The sequence below is a fragment of the Leucoraja erinacea genome, chromosome 7 (genome assembly GCF_028641065.1).
Source record: "Leucoraja erinacea ecotype New England chromosome 7, Leri_hhj_1, whole genome shotgun sequence".
Taxonomy (NCBI): Eukaryota; Metazoa; Chordata; class Chondrichthyes; order Rajiformes; family Rajidae; genus Leucoraja; species Leucoraja erinaceus.
Window position 1 is genome coordinate 49,562,476 of NC_073383.1, and position 21,487 is coordinate 49,583,962.

At 40.2% G+C, this 21,487-nt stretch overlaps 3 protein-coding genes across 4 annotated transcripts in view; 2 read left to right on the forward strand and 1 right to left on the reverse strand.

The window, feature by feature from the left end:
- Positions 1-21,487, reverse strand: part of LOC129698985 (secreted phosphoprotein 24-like) — a 165,434-nt gene that overhangs the window by 131,433 nt on the left and 12,514 nt on the right. The gene's annotated exons all lie outside the window — the stretch shown is intronic.
- On the forward strand, positions 494-21,132 carry LOC129698988 (secreted phosphoprotein 24-like). Of its 2 annotated transcripts, none has more exons than XM_055638535.1 (9): positions 494-1,709; positions 1,853-1,956; positions 2,559-2,687; positions 2,903-3,034; positions 3,145-3,189; positions 17,924-17,968; positions 19,777-19,821; positions 20,202-20,246; positions 20,819-21,132. In XM_055638535.1, the coding sequence occupies exons 1-9, from the start codon at positions 1,658-1,660 to the stop codon at positions 20,903-20,905; spliced, it is 684 nt and encodes a 227-aa protein (XP_055494510.1). In that variant the 5' UTR covers positions 494-1,657; the 3' UTR covers positions 20,906-21,132. The 2 variants fall into 2 exon arrangements, with proteins under 2 accessions (XP_055494510.1, XP_055494509.1); XM_055638534.1 differs by lacking the exons at positions 17,924-17,968; positions 19,777-19,821; positions 20,202-20,246; positions 20,819-21,132 and adding exons at positions 3,772-3,816; positions 4,659-4,703; positions 5,094-5,138; positions 5,704-7,111.
- Positions 15,752-17,376, forward strand: LOC129698993 (secreted phosphoprotein 24-like). The gene is made up of 5 exons (XM_055638544.1): positions 15,752-15,881; positions 16,025-16,128; positions 16,722-16,850; positions 17,057-17,188; positions 17,302-17,376. Exons 1-5 carry the CDS (start codon positions 15,830-15,832, stop codon positions 17,359-17,361), a joined length of 477 nt encoding a protein of 158 aa, XP_055494519.1. The 5' UTR covers positions 15,752-15,829; the 3' UTR covers positions 17,362-17,376.

A 21,487-nucleotide genomic window follows, 5' to 3' on the forward strand; every position in this document is an offset into this window, starting at 1 on the left:
AAGAGATTTTTTAAAGTTTCCCGAACCCCCCAAATATACACAACTAAAAATAGATTAAAACATACAGCTAACAAGACAAAATGAAAACAAAAGAAAACAAAAAAAAGGAAAGACAGACGGACTGCAGGCGAGCCGCAGCGGTTTGGGCAGCGCCGCCACTTCCGGAAGTATGAGGGTTCGTTCAAGAGTTTGATTGGGAAGAAGTTGTCCTTGAATCAGATGGTACATGCTTTCACGCTTTTGTATTGACTGCTTGATAGAAGACAGGGGAAGAGGGAATGACGGGGATGTGAGTTGGTTCTTGAATGTGTTGGCTTTCCCCATCCAGTAAGAAGTGGAGATAGAGTCACTGGGGCAATGGGGGATGAAGACAAGTTTACTTGCCATTTTGGGCTACGTTCACAACCCTCTGAGCTTTCTTGTAGTCCTGTTCAGAGCTGTTGATGAAACACGCTTTGATCTATCCTGATACAATGCTTTCCAAGGGGCATATGTAGACATTACTAAGGTTTATTTGAAATATGGTGAATGTCCTAACACTTCTGAAGAAGTATCTGAGGAAGGATGTGCTGGCATTAGAGAGCGTCCAGAGGAGGTTTATGAGAATGATCCCAGGAATGATTGGGTTAACATATGATGCACCTTTGACAGCACAGGGCCTGTACTCGCTGGAGTTTAGAAGCATGATGGGCGTTCTCATTGAAACTTACCGAATAGTGAAAAGCCTGGATAGAGTGAATGTGGAGAGGATGTTTCCACTCATGGGAGAGTCTAGGATCAGAGGCTTTAGAAAGGAGATGAGGAGGAATTTCTTTAGTCAGAGTTAGGTGTATCTGTGAAATTAATTGCCATAGATAGCTGAGAAGGATATTTTTAAGGAGGAGTTTGGAGATTCTTGATTTGTAAAGGTGTCAGTTGTTACGGGGAGAAGGCAGGAGAATGGGGTTACGGGGGAAGATAAATCAGCCATGATTGAAATGGGGAGTAGACTTGATGGACCAAATTCCTGATTCTGCCCCTTAAATCAATGAACTTATGAAGTCGAGGCATTGGTGTGCTTTCCGGTCAGTAGCTTCAAAGTGGTTGGCTCAGAACTAATTGTTGGTGATATCTATGCCTAGGAATTGAAACCCCTTGATCATCTCCACTTCGGCACCAATGACGTAGACTGCAGTGGGTACTCAATCTCGTTTTCTGCAGTGAGTGACCAGCTTCTTTAATTTGCTGACATTGCTCATTTTTCCTGCAGCAGTATTCTGGAAATTCCAAATCATTCCTAGAGTTTTGGCAGTGCACTGCAAATAAATAATCCCAAAATTAATATTTGTGAAGCGGTTTTGTGCAAATCAGTGTTGATTGTTTCTTCTCCTCTGTGAATTTACTATTTCATATTTTGAGGCAAATCTGATTTCATACTTTTCCCACCAAATCTAAACATGATGACGATTCTAGGAGGAAGGTCTGCCCGTAATCACAGCCCACCTTTCATCTGGTTCCGGTGACCACGATTAACACGTTGAGCAAACATGAGTCAGTGTTTGAATGTGGTTGAGGTGCAGGGTATAAAGACCGAAGGCAGCGAGGTGAAGGCAGATCGAGAGAGAGAAGCAGCAACTTTACTTTGAGAACCCAGCCGGCTGATCCCACACGAGGCAGAATGAAATCCTTCCTCCTCGCCATCGCTGCTGTGCAGATCCTCCACTGCTCAGGTAGGTACTGGGGAAAGGGAGGGCATCAAAAAGCAACGATTTACTGGTAATGAGCTTCAGTCAGTGATAATTCACCAACATGCAAAAATACTTCACCGACGCTTGTTTGAATGTCTTGTACAACTTGCCTTCCCTCTCTGCAGGAGTGCCAAGCACCAAGGATGCTCTGAGAGCCTCAGTTGCAAAACTGAATGAAATCACCGAGATTACCAATCTGTGTGCTATCACCAGGAGAGGTGTAACAACTGTAAGTGTGCCCTGGTTTAATTGTATTTCACACGCTATGTTTTGTAAGGATGTATCTGAGTGCAAGTTAATTGGCTACTATAAATTATCCCCAGAGGAGTTTCATGGCAAATAGAATCAAAGAGGTGAGCATTTGAGGGTGAGAATCAGTTGAAGGGTTGGAGGGGAATATAAAGAGGGGGAATTGGACAGATGGGATTGTTCTGCTGGGTGCCAGTATAGGCCAGATGGGTTAAATAGCCTCACACCGTCTGATTAGAAGTATGAGATAATGTGTCTGTTCAGATAACATTTAAATGTGAGGGTTTAATTACTAAGCATGTGCTCTATATTATTATACAGTTTTCTATGAATATCAGATCAAGAATTTAAATCCCAAATCTTTATTTAAATCTTGAATCTCAGACTACTCTTGATTTGGAATTAAGGTTGGAATGTTACCTTTGGGCTACTTAAGTTTTTTGATCATTATGGGTGATGATACTGGCACAGCCATTGTAATCATCTGCTGAAGAAAAGACCTGTGTACATCTAAGCTTGATCAGATCATCGTAAGAACAGCAGATAGAATAATACATCACTAAACTGTTTTCTTTTCAACAGACCTATCGCACAGGTAAACTGTCATACAATGTGGATTTAACATTCTCCGTGAAAGAAACAGTCTGCTCCAAGAATTCTAGACAGGAATTTGAGGATTCCGGTTGCACCTTCCGCCCTAAGGACATTGCTGTGAGTCCAGAGTTATATTGTAAACTATTAGAATTTTTGCATCTAATAGTAACATCATAGAAAGCCCTATATATGTAAATTATATCATAGAATTGACCATATATACGGAGTGATATTAAACACAAATCTGTAAATTGAGTTGTATTTTAATTATTGATTCAGAATTCATTTTTGATTGGTGAATAATTTCCCTGCATTATGCTTTATTTTCACAGGAGAAAGGGTTTTGCAAAAGCCGTGTGGAATATTTTGCTGATAAAGTGGCTGACGTTGATGTGGAATGTGAAGGTCTGAAGACCATTGACAGTGAGAGTGACTCAGCAGAGTCCAATGAAACCAGTATTGAGGTAACTGCACAGTTATAAACCAATTGTGAGACTTCTAACACATGAATTATTTTACAAAATGTTTCTTTAGTTCCTGTTATAAAGATCTAAATGTAAATTTCTTCACATAGGCTCAAAGCAAATCAAATGAGACATCACTAGAGGAAACTTCAAGTGTGAGTATTAATTAGTAATTCGTCAGAAGATTTATCTTGTTGATCTCAATTGTTAGCAATGAAGTGTTAGCTTTTCCATTCAGAATTGTAAGTGAAAAGCGTGTTGTCTCAGTCTGATGTGGAGGGAGGGGATTCTGATATATAATTTCTCTGTATAATGAACCTGGTGTCCACTGAAGATGAGCTTAGCATCAACAAGACAAAATTACAGGAGCAGTGTCTACTAGGCTGACACCAATAGTAGTTACTGAGGACAAATTCTTCATTTTGATACCACAGCTTAATTTAAGTAGATGGCAATTGATGCCTGTGTTACCTGTCGCAGGAATATCAATTGACTCTGCACAGCCACTTTACCAGGCATTTTATTGAATACTGGGCCAATGTAGAGAGTGAGACTTTCAGTTGAGCTAAACTTAATCCAACACTACTTCATTGAATCAATACTCAGGAATGTTGGATTAACAACCTCTGATTTATAATTCAATATTCTAGCCTAGCATTTGGAGGGAAACTATTAATGCTTGTTCTCTACCAAACCCGTCCTCTGCTTATTTTCTAAATGTTAATGCTTTCATACAGGTGGAAAACAAGTCAGAAGAAACTTCACTGGAAGCTTCTTCAAATGTAAGTTTAATTTGTGAATTGTTATCTCTTGATTCTGAACTATATTATGGTGTAGAATGTAGACTGATCTGTCAGAATATTTTGGAAGAATATTTACTCATAATATGTCCGTTCCAAACAGTAGAAGGGAGAGTAGTGAGTGGTCTTTGAATATTATCTTCAACACCTCAACACATCTTTACTAAACTGAAACAGTAACCCTTGACTGAACTTAGTGACTGCGCCTCCTTAGTTCTCTGAGATGATAGATCAAAATTCCACCTTCCAGTGAAGAGGTTCTTTCCGAGCTCAATCCTAATTGATCTATCCATTACTTTAGCTTCAAACACCTAAGAGAGTAGAAACATCCCGTCACTCACTCCTGCCACACATTATCATAATTATGTCCATTGAGAGGCGATCACCTCACCTGTAAAGGTCTAACCCTACCCTGTCTCTCATCACGCGGCAGATGCACCATTCCAGGACCCATCCTGGTGAACCTTTGCTTCACTCCTTATATCAAGCATATCCTTCCTTAGATAAGGAGACCAAAATTGTACACAACACACACAAAGATTTCATGTCATTGTAGTACTCTTGTGCTCAAGCCCTCTTGTAACAAAGGCAACAGATCATTTGCCTTCTAATAACTTGATCCATTTGTACTCAACCACAAGTCTGAAATGACCAGAAACTTTTCAATGAATTAGAACTCCATTACAAATCAATATTTAATATTTGTGCATGCAGGTAATTGCAGAAAGAGGTGATTGTTTCAGAAGTCTGTTAGCAGTTCATATATTTAAAAATAATTACTAATTATTGTTTTGTACTAAGTATATGATATTATTTCCCAACAGGACAAATCCAAATCAACAGAGACATCACTCGAGGATCCAGTCAATGTGAGTATAAGCAGAAATCTTTTCAAATTATCTTTCTGATATTGTTTACTATCTTGGGTTGAACTATGTTGGAATAGAAGATGAGACAATCATTTATTGTTGCTCAATGCAGTCCAAAAGGGATTATATTGTTTATATTGATTATATTGAAGTTGGGCTGAGGGGGAATTGTTGAGTTGGCTCCACTGACCTCATGTTATCCAGGCTTCATTAAGCAGAGCGAATGCAAATATTTTTATGAGGACTTTTCCACTCCAACACAGATTCTCAAATCCTGATTTTCCCTCATATAATCATTTACAATTCATTCATTAAAGGTTTTGTTCGGTGGTTACTTCACAGTCTTTATTATTTAATACTGAATATATAAATATCAATATTTTCACACAGGAACAAGACAAATCAGAAGATACATCAATTGAGGAGTCTTCCAATGTAAGTATAATCAGGGAATCCATATCTATTGTTAAGTTAAAGCTTGATTAGGCTTCTCTTTATTAAGTTACTACCCAAACTCATTAGAAAGATGGGGAGAGGATATTGTTGCACAAATGTTCAGAGACTGAGGATTGCCAACTTCACCCTGTGTAAGTTTGGTCTTTACTTAATTTTGAACTAGAATTAGAAAAAGGCAATCTCCTTGAGGGCAATCCTGGTGTGTGGACATATAACCACCAGCTTCAATAGGGGAGCATCCTAGAGATTGTCAAGATTTAACCAAGTATAATTAACTGTTCTGGGTGAGTGCCAGTGGGATGCAGGAGGAGATCAGCACAGCCATGACCAACTGATGATGAACTCACCTCTATTACATTAATAGTTTACCTCAATGCCCCTGTACATCAATATTTTAATGCAACTCAGCTTGTAAAGAGTTAACTCTGCAATTAAAGCACTTACAATTCAGACTGGTTTCAGTTATCCATTTATAAATTAAAATTATTTAAACTTTGCATCTGCACATGATTCTCAAATAGTAATTATTTATCTTGTCAAACAGATGAAAAGCAAGTCAACAGAATTATCTCAGGAGGAGTCTTCAAATGAGGAAATGAGGTCACAAGATGGAAACACGAACCATGAATGAAACTCCTGAGAGCCTGAACACAGTGTGAACACAAGAAGACCTCATTCAAAATAAACAAGACACTGTCACCTGTACTGTACTTGCCCATATACAAGGACAGGGGCCTGGAGCTCCTGACTGCACATATCATTGTAAATGGGAGATTCTACTGTTTGTAAATATTCTGTTTTATTGCTGTTTATTATTATTTAATACATTGTGGATCTAAATAAAATTATTAATAAATATTCACGGCTTTGTTTCCGGAATTTGTTTAGCATGTCACTGATCTACAGAGGTTCATCCAGTCATTGTGCTCGCATCAGCCATTCCCTCCCTTGTCCAGTAGGACTCCTGATGTGGGAGCTTCACCGTCTGGCAAAATCTTCATGTGTTGGTCTATTTACTGGTCTATATTAACGTCAGGCACAGCACCCTAGATAGCTTATTTCACTTGCAGCAAGATTGATTTATTTGAGTAGTTTGACATTCATGTCATACGTTAGCTTTTTAAAGTCTTCAACAATTACATTTTTAAATAATTCGATTTTGGGGACAATGAGAGATGGGTTGGGTGTATTTAAGGATTAGATATTATTGAATTGACTGTTTTCCTCAAAGCTGCAGCTTGAATATTTTCTCTTGTTCAGTGGGTGAATTCTTCAACACTGTACAACGATGCAGCGGTTAGAGCAGCTGCTTCACAGTTCCAGTTAACCAAGATCAATCTTGACTTCTTGTGCTGTCTGTGTGGAGTTTGTGTGTTCTCCCTGTGACTGCTTGCGCTTCCCCTGGGTGCTCCAGTTTCATCACACCTTCCAAAGATGTGCAGGTCGTTGGGTTAATTGCCTGCTGTAAATTGCCTCCGGTATGTAGTTGAGTGGGAGAATTGTTTGAAACATTTTGGAAGTTAATTAAAAATATTAACAAAATGTAAACAGACAAACTCAATAAACCAGTGCTTACCATTTAACTGAGTGGTGAGCTGGGCAGTTCTTTGAGAGGTGATTCGTGCTGGCATATCTCCACCAACCCACTCCTAAATCCCACATTTCATCTTGTGGGCCCCATTACATTCCTGTTGCTGGGATTGTGGACTCTGAACAATTTGCAGGGTCAGTTCAAGCTCAAGTCTTCTCATCGTCAATCTATGGAAATAACCAAAGGATAGATTCCATATGCAGAAAGTACGCTTTTGATTTCTTGGTGAACATGCATTTCTGTGCCATGCATTTCAACAGAATCTGTTATTTATCCATTTTCAATAATTTCTGTTGCGGTTGCAAGTTATGATTAGCAGTGAACGTCAACAAGATGACTGTCATCCAGTGATAGTAACTGCTCACACACAGTAATGACTACAGGCCTGTCGCACTGACCTCTGTAGTCATGAAACCCTTTTTTATTTTTTTATTTTTAAATTTATCAAAAAATGTATTCAATTATTACAAAATAATATTTACACTTCAATAAAACAAGCCAGGACCCACCACCACAATATAATACAAACATATATCCATAATAAACTATTATACAATTATGATACAATCCTTATAGAGGATACATCATGAAACCCTTGAAAGGCTTGTGCTGGCCAAGCTGATAAATATCATGAACTTTGATGAACCCTCTGCAGTTTGCATATCGGGCCAATAGATCTGTGGATGTTGCAGTCAACCTGGGCCTGCACTTCATCCTCCAGCACCTAGACCGCCAGGGGACCTATGAGAGGATTTTACTTCGTAGTCACGTGTGTGACTACGTGAAGAAGGCCGTCATCCCACTTGGCGCGTCATTACGTTGACTCGCTTTGAGCAAATGAGCCGACTGATGGCAGCATTTGCACTGTCTAGCGGTAAGTTTCAACCAACAAGGTAAGTTTTAAACTTACCTCTGGGATTGGTTTTTGTTTTGCAGGAAACTGATTACAGAGTTTGCCTGCTGGATTGGGGGCGAAGTCATTGTGCTCACGTCTGGGTAAACAGGGAATTATAGACCTGGTCGCCTGACATCGGTGGTGGGGAAGATACTGCAGCACATTTGGATAGCACTAACAGGATCGGTCCGAGTCAGCATGGATTTCCGAAGGGGAAATCATGCTTGACGAATCTTCTGGAATTATTTGAGGATGTAACTAGGAAAATGGACAAGGGAGAGCCAGTGCATGTAGTGTACCTAGAATTTCAGAAAGCATTAGATAAGGTCCCACATAGGAGATTAGTGGGCAAAATTATGGCACATTGTGTCTACAGAGTGATTTAGGCCATTTGGAAGAATGGGCTGAAAGATGGCAGATGGAGTTTAATGCTGATAAATGTGAGGTGCTACACCTTGGCAGGACAAATCAAAATAGGACGTACATGGTAAATGGTAGGGAATTGAAGAATACAGTTGAACAGAGGGATCTGTTGTTCCTTGAAGGTGGAATCTCATATAGATAGGGTTCTAAAGAAAGCTTTTGGTATGCTGGCCTTTATAAATCAGAGCATTGAGTATAGAAGCTGGGATGTAATGTTAAAATTGTACAAGGCATTGGTGAGACCAAATCTGGAGTATGGTGTACAATTTTGGTCGCCCAATTATAGGAAGGATGTCAACAAAATAGAGAGAGTACAGAGGAGATTTACTAGAATGTTGCCTGGGTTTCAACAACTAAGTTACAGAGAATGGTTGAATAAGTTAGGTCTTTATTCTCTGGAGCGCAGAAGGTTAAGGGGGGACTTGATAGAGGTCTTTAAAATTATGAGGGATAGACAGAGTTGATGTGGATCAGCTTTTCCCTTTGAGAATAGGGAAGATTCAAACAAGAGGACATGACTTCAGAATTAAGGGACAGAAGTTTACGGGTAACATGAGGGGGAACTTCTTTACTCACAGAGTGGTGCCGGGGTGGAATGAGCTTACAGTGGAAGTGGTGGAGGCAGGTTCGTTGGTATCATTTAAAAATAAATTGGATAGGCATATGGATGAGAAGGGAATGGAGGGTTATGGCAGGTGGGACTAAGGGAAAAAACGTTGTTCGGCACGGCCTTGTAGGGCCGAGATGGCCTGTTTCCGTGCTGTAATTGTTATATGGTTATTGTATTGGGGGTATAGTGCTGACATGGATAGAAAATTGGTTGGCAGACATGAAATAAAGAGTAGGGATTTCAATATTGCAGGCAGTGACTAGTGGGGTACCGCAAGGCTCGATGCTGGGACCACAGCTATTTACGATATACATCAATGATTTAGATGATGGAATTCAAAGTAACATTAGCAAATTTGCAGATGACACAATGCTGTGAATTGTGAGTAGGATGCAATGAGAATGCAGGTTGACTTGGACAGGTTGGAAGAGTGGGCAGATGCATGGCAGATGCAGTTTAATGTGGATAAATGTGAGGTTATCCACTTTGGTAGCAAAAACAGGAAGGCAGATAATTAGTTTAAGAAGGAACCGCAGATGCTGGAAAATCGAAGGTAGACAAAAATGCTGGAGAAACTCAGCGGGTGAGGCAGCATCTATGGAGCGAAGGAAATAGGCAACGTTTCAGGTCAAAACCCTTCTTCAGACTGATGTGAGGGTGGGGGAGGAAGAAAGGAAGAGGTCGCGTCAGCGTGCTGAGGGAAAGCTGAGAAGGGGAGGAGAAAGTAATGACTACCTGAAATTAGAGAAGTCAATGTTTATACTGCTGGCGTACAAACTGCCCAAGCGAAATATGAGGTGCTGCTCCTCCAATTTATGGTGGTCCTCACTCTGGCCATGGAGAAGGCCCAGGACAGAAAGGTCGGATTCGGATTGGGAGGGGCAGTTGAAGTGCTGAGCCACCGGGAGATCAGGTTGGTTATTGAGAACTGAGCGGAGGAATTCGGCGAAGCGATCGCCAGATAATTATCTAAATGGTGTTAAGTTGGGAAAAGGGGAAGTTAAACAGGATGTAACTAGGAAAATGGAGAGCCAGTGGATGTAGTGTACCTAGACTTTCAGAAAGCATTTGATAACGTTCCACATAGGTCCTTGTTCGTCAGTCAATGAAAGTAAGCATGCAGGAAAGTAGGCAGTGAAGAAAGCGAATGGCATGTTGGCCTTCATAACAAGAGGTGTTGAGTATAGAAACAAAGAGGTCCTTCTGCAGTTGTACAGGGCCCTGGTGGTACCACGCCTGGAGTATTATGTGCAGTTTCGGTCTCCAAATTTGAGGAAGGACATTCTTGCTATTGAGGGAGTGCAGCGTAAGTTCACAAGGTTAATTCTCGGGATGGCGGGACTGTCAAATACTGAGAGAATGAAGCGGCTCGGCTTGTATACTCTGGAATTTAGGATGCGATGGGGTCTTATTTAAACATATAAGATTATTAAGGGTATGGACATGCTAGAGGCAGGAAACATGTTCCTGATGTTGGGGGAGTCCAGAACCAGGGACCACAGTTTAAGAATAAGGTGAAAGCTAATTAGAATGGAGATGAGGAAACACTTTTTCTCACAGAGAGTTGTGAGTCTGTGGAATTCTCTGCCTCAGAGGACAGTGGAGGCCGGTTCTCTTGATACTTACAAGTGAGAGCTAGATACTGCTCTTAAAGATAGTGGAGTCAGGGGATATGGGGATAAGGCAGGAATCGGGTACTGATTGTAGATGATCAGCCATGATCACAGTGAATGGTGGTGCTGGACCAAAGGGCCAAATAGCCTAATCCTGCACCTATTGATTGAATTATTTGGGTTGTTTGACATTCATATCGTGTGTGTTAGCTTGTTAAAGTCTCCTATGGCGCCATCTAGTGGTTGAGACACATATAGATTGAAACCTCGTCAATAGAGCTGGGATGGTCACATGACTGAGTTTGGCGGGAGTTGGGAGTGAAGAACGTCATCAGTAAATGGATGTGTCCGACGGCAACAGCAGGAACTTTGTTTGAGCTCTCACTTAACACTCGTGTGTTTAAAAGCTGTATTTGCTAATAAAGATAGTTTTATTCACAACGCGTGAATTACTACAGTGGTAACCCCTTATAGGCCAAAACCTCATCAGTAGGGCTGGGATGGTCACGTGACCGAGTTTGGTGGGAGTTGGGCATGAAGAACTTCATCAGTCAACGGATGTGTCCTACAGCAACAGCAGGGACATTGCTCGAGCTCTCACTTAATGCGCGTAGAAGTAGATTTTGGGGCCAATGAAAAATGGGTTCTGTGTAGTTAAGGATTAGATATTATTGAAATGAGTGTTTGCCTCAAAGCTGTAACTTGAATATTTTCTCTCTTGTTCAGTGGGAGCACAGTGGGTGAATATTTCAACAGTGTATAATGATGCAGCAGGTAGAGCGGCTGATTCAAGTTCCAGTGATCCGAGTTCAATCTTGACTTCTGGTGCTGTCTGTGTGGAGTTTGCGTGTTCTCCCTGTGACAGTTTTGCATTTCCCCTGCGTGCTCCAACTTTCTCACACCTCCCAAAGATGTGCAGGTCGTTGGGTTAGTTGGCTGCTGTAAATTGCTTCCGGTATGTCGTTGGTGGTAGAATTGTTTTAAACATTTTGGAAGTAATTAAAAATATTAACAAAATGTAAACATACAAACTAAATAAACCAATGCTTACCATTCAGCTGAGGGTTGAGCTTGGCTGTGCTTCCAGAGGTGATTCATGCTGGCAAATCTCCACCAACCCACTCCTAAATCCCACATTTCATCCTGTGGGCCCCATTACATTCCTGTTGCTGGGATTGTGGACTCTGAACAATTTGCAGGGTCAGTTCAAGCTCAAGTCTTCACCTCGTCCATCAATGAAATAAACCAAAGGATACCTTCCTTATGCAGAAAGTACGCTTTTGATTTCTTGGTGAACTTGCATTGCTGGGTCACGCATTTCATCAGAAACTGTTATTTATCCAATTCCAATACTTTCTGTTGAGGATGCAAGTTATGCTTGGCATTGAACGTCAACAAGATGACTGTGATCCCAGTGATAGCAACTGCTCACACAGCCTGCAATTTATTTATACCACTCACTCAAGACATTTCAATTCCCAAGGTTAGCAGTGTTGCTCAGACCCCACTTTACAATCCACTTGAAAGAAATTCATAGGGAAGTGCAGCAAAGTGTTCTGAAGAATAAGAAAACCAGGTAATATCAAAAAATGTGTCTAAGAGATGCAAACAGGTCCGCGTGTGTTGATTGACAGTCCGCTGAAAGTAGCAATAGTGGTGGGGAAGGCAGTAGAGGCAGAGTTCAAGACAATTGGACTCATTTCCACAGGGACAAAAGCAAAAGTAGAGAAATTACGTTGAACATGTAGCCGTATAAATCTTGGTGTAATCATGCTTGATCAATTTTCAATGGTCAATGGTTCTATATTGTCACTCTGGTTCTCCGGTCCTCAGCGGACGAACAGGGGCCAGTTCGGCTGCTTCTCCCTAAACTCTAAAGGCTGCACAGCCCTCCGCCCCTCACATCCAGCCGTGCCCTCACTCCCAACTGATTCACACATTTTTGAAATGCTGAAGGAAGCTCACAGGGACAAATGTAAAACATGCAAACTCCACATAGGCAGCAGTCAGGGTCAGGATTGAACCCAGTCACTGGAAATTTGAGACAACCGCTGTATTCTCTGTGTTCCTGTGCCTTCCCTGGGTCATGGCTTTGGCAAGGTGAACACAGAGAAATTCCTTCCTATTTTTGGCAGGGCCAGAATTAAAGACCAAGAAGCAAAATAGTAAATAACTAAACTAAGTGGGACCCTTTGGGTCTCATGTTCACATGGGAGGGTTGATCCACCAACGCAATATTCCAACTCTCCACCAATTCCAATATTGGTGGCCAGTGGGGGGAGGGGGGCTTTCTGGAGTGCTAGTATGGGTGTTGTGGGCTGAAGGGACTGGTTTACAGAGGGCTAATATGGACATTGTGGGCCAAATGGATTATTGGGCTGGTGGCCTAGTCACTCAAGCCTGTAGTGCTGGCAGCTCACTCACGGCTGGTGGGCTGGCAGTTCACTCACAGCTATTCCTTGAAATTCAATTTCAAGCAGGGTGCAAGGCCACCAAATTCAAGTGCAGTTTCTTACCATTTCAAGCAGGGGGCAAAGCCACCAAATTCAAGTGCAGTTTCTTACCATTTCAAGCAGGGTGCAAGGCCACCAAATTCAAGTGCAGTTTCTTACCACTTCAAGCAGGGTGCAAGGCCACCAAATTCAAGTGCAGTTTCATACCATTTCAAGCAGGGTGCAAGGCCAGTAAAGACAGCGAGTCGTGACCTCTCCCTCCTCCATCTTGCAGAGACTGAGCCATGCCCACAGTTCTGGGTTTTATAGTCCCTCCCCCCCCTCCCACCAGAAGGGGCATGGCCTTCATGGCATGATTGACAGGAGAGAGAATCTCAACATTTTTCAAACACTAATAACTCTTTTATTTTTCATCGATGGGAAAAATCCTCGTCACCTGATGAGCAGCGGGAGACTGAGTAAGATGGCCAAAGATCACAGCCGTACATGGTAGCATTTTTTCTAAAATCAATATAAAGCGCAAGCAGGAAGTGGTCAAGATTAGACTTTTAATTATATAGAATGCAAGGCAACTTTAATTAGGCAAGGCAACTATAATTAGGCAGGGCAACTTTAATTTGTCATTTCCAAACCAAAGGCAATGTTGCTTTAGCATTTCCAAACCAAACGCAACACAGCTTTAGCATTTCCAAATCAAAGGCGACACAGCTTTAGCATTTCCAAATCAAAGGCAACACAGCTTTAGCATTTCCAAACCAAAGGCAACACAGCTTTAGCATTTCCAAACTATATTTTAAAACCACAATAAGGGCACTGACAGGTCAGTAAAACCATTCACAGTTTAGTAGAGTAGACAGTCTGAAGAAGGGTTTTGGCCCGAAACGTTATCTATTTCCTTCGCTCCATGGATGCTGGTGCACCCGCTGAGTTTCTCCAGCATTTTTGTGTACCCACAGTTTAGTAGACATGTGTTCAGTGTTATTCACAGCTCAGACTGAGAGACATGACCCTCTCGCTCCCCCATCTTGCAGAGAGTGACTGAGGCACTTAACACTTCCGGGTTTTAGGGGCGTGGCCTTCACGAGAGAGAATCCCAACATTTCTTAAACACTAATAACTCTTTTATTTTTCATCGATGGGAAAATTCCTCTTGTCCTGCGCAGCGGAGGGGGACGCTCAGTAAGATGTCCAAAAACCACTTCCGTAAATGGCAATGTTTTTTCTAAAATCAATATACAGAACAACAGGAAGTGGTCAAGATCAAACTTATAGTAATATAGATCAACCGATTGCCAAGTTAATGCGTAAGTTACCGTAGAAAGCATCCTATCAGGATGCATCACAATGTATTTTGTCGACAGTGTCAAGGCTGGCTATGCTGTTGCAATAAGAATTTAATTGTTCTGTTTTCACTTCATACGATGATTAAGCCTCTTGACCATATCCAAACTCAATTCTGATATCCACACCTTACATGAGTACAAGAGTTAATACAAAGAGAAAATAAACAGAGTGCACAATATAGCATAACAGCTACAGGGAAAGTGTGGGTTAAAGATATAACAAGATAGATTGAAGGATCAGGAGTTCATCCTCAGCATATGAGGGGACATTCAAGAGTTTGATAACAATTGGGAAGAAGTTGTCCTTGAATCAGATGGTACGTGCTTTCGAGCTTTTGTATTGACTGCTAGATGGAAGACGGAGTAAGAGCGATGTGAGTTGGTTCTTGAATGTGCTGGCTTTCCCCAGCCAGTAAGAAGTGTAGATAGAGTCAATGGGGCAATTGGGGGTGAAGGCGAGTTTACTTGGCATTTTGGGCTACATTCACGGCTCTCTGAGCTTTTTGTGGTCCTGCGTTAATTTGTTGCAAAACACGCTTTGACCCATCCTGATGCGATGCTTTCCAAGGGGCATATGTAGACATTACTAAGGTTTATTTGAAATACGGTGAATGTCTTAACACCTCTGAAGAACTATCTGAGGAAGGATGTGCTGGCATTAGAGAGCATCCAGAGGAGGTTTATGAGAATGATCCCAGGAATGATTCGGTTAACATACGATACACCTTTGGCAGCACTGGGCCAGTACTCGATGGAGTTTAGATGCATGATGGGCAATCTAATTTAAACTTACAGAAGAGTGAAAAGCCTGGGTACAGTGAATGTGGAGAGGGTGTTACCGCTCATGGGAGAGTCTAGGATCATACGCCATAGCTATTGAAAAGAGATGAGGTAGAATTTCCTTTGTCAGAGTAAGGTGTATCTGTGAAATTCATTGCCACAGTTTGCTGAAAAGGATATTTTTAAGGATGAGTTTAGCAGATTCTTGATTAGTAAAGGTTTCAGATGTTACGGGGAGAAGGCAGGAGAATAGGGTTGAGGGGAAAGATAAATTAGCCATGATTGAAATGGGGAGTAGACATGATGGACAAAATGGCCGGATTCTGCCCCTTTAATCAATTAACCTATGAAGTAGAGGCATTGTTGTACTTTCCTGTCGGTACTTTCAATGTGGTTGGCTCAGAACTAATTGTTGATGATATCTATGCCTAGGAATTGGAAGCACTTGATCATCTCCATTTCAGCACCATTGATGTAGACTGCAGTGGGTACTCCATCTCGTTTTCTGAAGTCAGTGACCAGAAACTTTAGTTTGCTGACACTGCAGCAGTATTCTGGAAATTCCAGGTAATTCACAGGGTTTTGGCAGTGCACTGCAAATAAATCATCCCTTAATTTATATATTTGAAAAGCAGTTTTGTGCAAACCAGAGTTGATAGTTTCTTCTCTTCTGTGAATTTACTATTTCATATTTTGAGGCATCAAATCTGATGTCATACTTTTACCACCAAATCTAAACATGATGACGATTCTATGAGGAAGCTCTGCCCATAATCACAGCCCACCTTTCATCTGGTTCCGGTGACCACAGTTAACAAGTTGAGCAAACATGAGTCAGTGTTTGTATGTGGTGGAGGTGCACGGTATAAAGACCGAAGGCAGCGAGGTGAAGGCAGATCGAGAGAGAGAGAAGCAGCAACTTTACTCTGAGAACCCAGCCGACTGATCCTACACAAGGGAGAATGAAATCCTTCCTCCTCGCCATCGCTGCCGTGCAGATCCTCCACTGCTCAGGTAGGTACTGGGGAGGGGGAGGGCTTCAGAAAGCAATGAGTTACTGGTAATGAGCTTTAGTCAGCGATAATTAACCAACAGGCAAAGTTACTTCACCGACGCATGTTTGAATGTCTTGTACAACTTTCCTTCTCTCTCTGCAGGAGTGCCAAGCACCAAGGATGCTCTGAGAACCTCTGTTGCAAAACTGAATGAAATCACCGAGATCACAAACTTGTGTGCGATCACCAGGAGAGGCGTAACAACTGTAAGTGTGCCCTGGTTTAATTGTGTTTCACACTCTACGTTCTGTGAGGATGTGGCTGAGTGCAAGTTAATTGGCTTCTATGAATAATCCCCAGAGGAGTTTCATGGCAAATAGAATCAAAGGAGAAGAGGTGAGCATGTGAGGGTGAGAATCAGTTAAAGGGTTGGAGGGGAATAGGACAGATGGGATTGTTCTGCTGGGTGCCAGTATAGGCTTGATTGGTTAAATAGCATCATCCATCTGATTAGAAGTATGAGATAAGTATGAGTTCAGATAAGGTTTAAACGTGAGGATTTAATTACTAAACATGTGCTCTATATTATTTCACATAGTTTTCAATGAATATTAGATCAAAAATTAAAATCCCAAATCTGTACTTAAATCTTGAATCACAGATTAGACTTGATTTGGAATTAAGGTCGGAATTTTACCTTTGGGCTATTTAAGTATTTTGCTCATTATGGGTGATGATACTGGCACAGCCAATGTAAACATCTGCCGAAGAAAAGACCTGTGTACATCTAAGCTTAATCAGATCATTGTAAGAACAGCAGATAGAATAATTCATCAATAAACTATTTTCTTTTCAACAGACCTATCACACGGGTAAACTGTCATACAATGTGGATTTAACATTCTCCGTGAAAGAAACAGTCTGTTCCAAGAATTCTGGACAGGAATTTGATGATCCCAGTTGCACCTTCCGTCCTAAGAACATTGCTGTGAGTCCAGAGTTATATTGTAAACTATTAGAATTTTTGTGTGTAATGAGCAACATCATAGAAAGCCCTAGATATGTAAATTATATCATAGAATTGACCATACATACTGAGTTGTATTAAACAAAAGCTTGTTAATTGTGTTATATATTAATCACTTTAATTTAGTTGAGTTTTGATCGGTGAATAATTATGCTATATTTTCACAGGAGAAAGGGTTTTGCAAAAGCCGTGTGGAATATTTTGCTGATAAAGTGGCTGACGTTGATGTGGAGTGTGACGGTCTGAAGACCATTGACAGCGAGAGTGACTCATCAGAGTCCAATGAAACCAGTATTGAGGTAACTGCACTGTTATACACTTCAGCAATAGTGAGACTTTTAACATGAAATATTTTACAAAATCTTTCTTTAGTTCTTGTTATAAAGATCTAAATGTAAATTTCTTCAAACAGGCTCAAAGCAAATCAAATGAGACATCACTAGAAGAAACCTCAAGTGTGAGTATTAACTAGTATTTTGTCAGATGATTTCTATTGTTGATCTTAATTGTTAGCAATGAAGTGTTAGCTTGTCCATTCAGAATGGTAAGTGAGAAAGCGAAAATGTCTCAGTCAGAAGTGGATGGAGGGGATTCCGATATTTAATTTCACTGTATAATGGACCTGGTGTCCACTGAAGATGAACTTAGCATCAACAAGACAAAATTACAGGAGCAGTGTCTACTAGGCTGACACCAATAGCCATCACTGAGTACAAATCCTTCCTGCAGGGATACCAGAGCTTCATTTAAGTCAATGGCAATTGATGCCTGTGTTACCTGTCACAGGAATATCAATTGACTCTGCACAGCCACTTTACCAGGCATTTTATTGAATACTGAGCCAATGTAGACTTTCAATTCAGCTTCCTCAGTCCAACACTACTTCATTGAATCAATACTCAGGAATGTAGGGTTAAGAATCCCTCATTTATAATTCAATATTCTAGCCTAGCATTTGGAGAAAATCTAGTAATGCTTTTTATCTACCAAACCATTCCTCTGCTTATTTCCTAAATGATAATGCTTTCATACAGGTGGAAAGCAAGTCAGAAGAAACTTCACTGGAAGAATCTTCAAATGTAAGTTTAATTTGTGCTTGATTCTCAACTATATTAAGGTGTAGAACGTAGGCTGATTTGTCAGAACGTGGTGGAAGGATTTAAATGGATATGTCCATTCCAAACAGTACAAGGGAAAGTACTGAGTAGTCTTTGAATATTATCTTCACCTCAACACATCTTTACTAAACTAAATTTGTAACCCTTGACTGAACTTAGAGTCTGATCCTCCTTTGGTCTCTGGGATGAGACCCAAAATCCACCTCCCAGTGTAGAGGTTCTTCCTCAGCTCAATCCTAATTGATCCATCCATTACTTTAGCTTCAAACACCTAAGAGAGTAGAAACATCCCCTCTCTCACTCCTGCCACACATTATCATAATTATGTCCATGAGAGGCAATCACCTCACCTGTAAAGGTCTAACCCTACTCTGTCTCTCATCATGCATCAGATGCACCATTCCAGGACCCATCCAGGTGAACCTTTGTTTCACTCCTTATATCAAGCATATCCTTCCTTAGACAAAGAGACCAAAAATGTACACAACACACACAAAGATTCCATGTCATTGTAGTACTCTTGTGCTCAAGTCCTCTTGTAACAAAGGCAACAGATCATTTGCCTTCTAATAGCTTGCTCCACTTGTACCGAACCACAAGTCTGAAATGACCAGAAACTTTACAATGAATAAGAACTCCATTAGAAATCAATATTTAATACTTGTGCATGCAGGTAATTGCAGATATAAATTAGTCTATTGTCATATACACCAGGATGCAATGAAGTTCCTTGTTCAGTAGCATTCAATATTGATGAACAAATTACAAAACAAGCACACTTCGAATTTGGGGATAAGCCACATAAATTACTTGCGAGGCAACTGAAGCAACAAGAAAAGGAAAAAACTATCACTAAAATTAAATCGGATAAGGGTGAGTTTCTAACACTGCCAAAGGATATTAATAAGAGGTTTGCCCAATTTTATCATAATTTATATACATCTATACAGATGTTAGTAAAATTACAATTTTTTTAGATAATTGCAATCTCCCAAAATTGAATAGTTTAGAACAAGAGCAATTAGGAGCACGGATTACTAGTGAAGAAATAAAACAAATAAACTCACTGAAAAATGGGAAGACCCCAGGACCAGATGGTTTTAGTAATGAATTTTATAAAAGATTTCAAGAGTCAATTGTACCAAGATTATTCAATTTATACATGCAGGCTTATACCGAAAATAAACTACCAGAAGCCCTAGCAGAAACACCAATAATGCTTATACCAAAAAAAGATAAAGATTTAGATGAACCGGGTTCTTATAGAGCTATTTCACTTCTAAATATGGATCAGAAAATTTTAGCAAAGATTCTAGCTAGAAGACTAAATAATTATATTAACAATTTATTAAATGTTTTCTTTTTCTTGTCTTGCTTACTTCCTTCTCAAAACATAAAACTAGAGGTTGTACATAGAATGGATTACGGTATGACATAGTTGGCACCTAAAATTAGGTTCCACTGTACTGTTTTGTATTATATTAATAAACAAAAACAAAAACAAAAAAACAAAAACAAAAAAAAAATATTGATGAACACAACATTATACAATCTGTAAAACTGTAGTACGATCTGAAGCAGAGCAAAAAACAAAAACAAAAAAAACGATAAACTGAATTGGGGAAAGTTAGAATCAAGAGTATGTGGCAGAACTTCCAGGAAATTTGTGGGAAAAATGTGATTGTTTCAGAAATATGATAGCAGTTAATATATTTTCAAAATTACTTATTATTATTCTGCACTAAGTATATAATATTATTTCCAAACAGGATAAAACCAAATCAACAGAGACATCACTCGAGGATTCAGACGATGTGAGTATAAGCAGAAACCTTTTCAAATTATTTTTCTGATATTGTTTAATATCTTGGGTTGAACTATGTTGGAATGGAGAATGGCAGCCATTTATTGTTGCTCATGCAGTTCAAAAGGGATTATACTGTTTGATTCCCCAGGGGAAGTTGGGCTGAGGGGGAATTGTTGAGTTGGCTCCACTGACCCCACTCCTCATGTTATCCAGGCTTCATTAAGCAGAGCAAATGCAAATATTGTGGTGAGGACTTTCCCACTCCAACACAGATTCTCAAATCCTGATTTGCCCTGATATGTGGCATAATTTACAATTCATTTATTAATGAATTGTAAATTTTTATTATTTAATACTGAATATATAAATCTCAATATTTTCACACAGGTGCAAGACAAGTCAGAAGAGACATCAATCGAGGAGTCTTCCAATGTAAGTATAATCAGAGAATCCATATCTATTGTTAAGATAAAGAAGCTTGGTCTGGTTTCTCATTAATAAATTACTACCCATACTCATTAGAAAGAGGGGGAGGGGATATCGTTGCACAAATGCTTTTGGATGTTCAGAGGCTGAGGATTGCCAACTTCCCCCTGTGTAAGTTTGGTCTTCACTTAATTTTGAACTAGAATTAGAAATGGCAATCTCCTTGAGGACAATCCTGGTGTTGGACATATAACCACCAGCTTCATTAGGGGAGCATCCCAGAGATTGTCAAGATTTAACAGAGTATAATTACCTGTTCTGGGAGAGTGCGAGTGGGATGCAGGATGAGGTCAGCACAGCCGTGACCAACTGATGAACTCACTTCTATTACATTAAGAATTTATCTCAATGCCCCAGTATATCAATATTTTACTGCAACTCTGCTTGTAAAGTGTTTACTCTGCAATGAAAGCACTTACAATTCAGAGTGGCTACAGTTATCCATTTATAAACTAAAATTATTTAAACTTTGCGTTGGACATGATTCTCAAATAGTAATTATTTATCTTGTCAAACAGATGAAAAGCAAGTCAACAGAATTATCTCAGGAGGAGTCTTCAAACAAGGGAATGAGTTCTCAAGATGGAAACACGAACCATGAATGAAACTCCTGAGAACCTGAACTCAGTGTGAACACAAGAAGACCTCATTCAAAATAAACAAGACACTGTCACCTGTACTGTACTTGCCCATATACAAGGACAGGGGCCTGGAGCTCCTGACTGCACATGTCACTGTAACTGGGAAGTTCTACTGATTGTAAATATTCTGTTTTATTGCTGTTTATTATTATTTAATACATTGTGGATCTAAATAAAATTATTTTAAAATATTCATGGTTTTGCTCCCGGAATTTGTTTAGCATGTCACTGATCTACAGAGGTTCATCCAGTCATTGTGCTCGCGTCAGCCGTTCCCTCCCTTGTCCAGTAGGACTCCGTCCGGCAAAGTCTTCATGTGTTGGACTATTTGCTGCTCTATATTAACGTCAGGCACAGCATCCTCGATAGCTTATTTCACTTGCAGCAAGATTGATTTATTTGAGTAGTTTGACATTCATATCTTACGTTAGCTTTTTAATGTCTTCAACAATTACATTTTTAAATAATTCGATTTTGGGGCCAATGAGAGATGGGTTGGGTGTATTTAAGGAATTATTGAAATAAGTGTTTTCCTCAAAGCTGCAG

Bases quoted from the DNA above. Each gene is read 5' to 3' on its own strand.
- LOC129698988 (XM_055638535.1), top strand. From the start codon at position 1,658: ATGAAATCCTTCCTCCTCGCCATCGCTGCTGTGCAGATCCTCCACTGC. The intron at 1,710-1,852 runs GTAGGTACTGGG...CCCTCTCTGCAG, and splicing joins GCAGATCCTCCACTGCTCAG to GAGTGCCAAGCACCAAGGAT. The intron at 3,035-3,144 runs GTAACTGCACAG...TTCTTCACATAG, and splicing joins CCAATGAAACCAGTATTGAG to GCTCAAAGCAAATCAAATGA.
- LOC129698993 (XM_055638544.1), top strand. From the start codon at position 15,830: ATGAAATCCTTCCTCCTCGCCATCGCTGCCGTGCAGATCCTCCACTGC. The intron at 16,851-17,056 runs GTGAGTCCAGAG...ATATTTTCACAG, and splicing joins TCCGTCCTAAGAACATTGCT to GAGAAAGGGTTTTGCAAAAG. The intron at 17,189-17,301 runs GTAACTGCACTG...TTCTTCAAACAG, and splicing joins CCAATGAAACCAGTATTGAG to GCTCAAAGCAAATCAAATGA.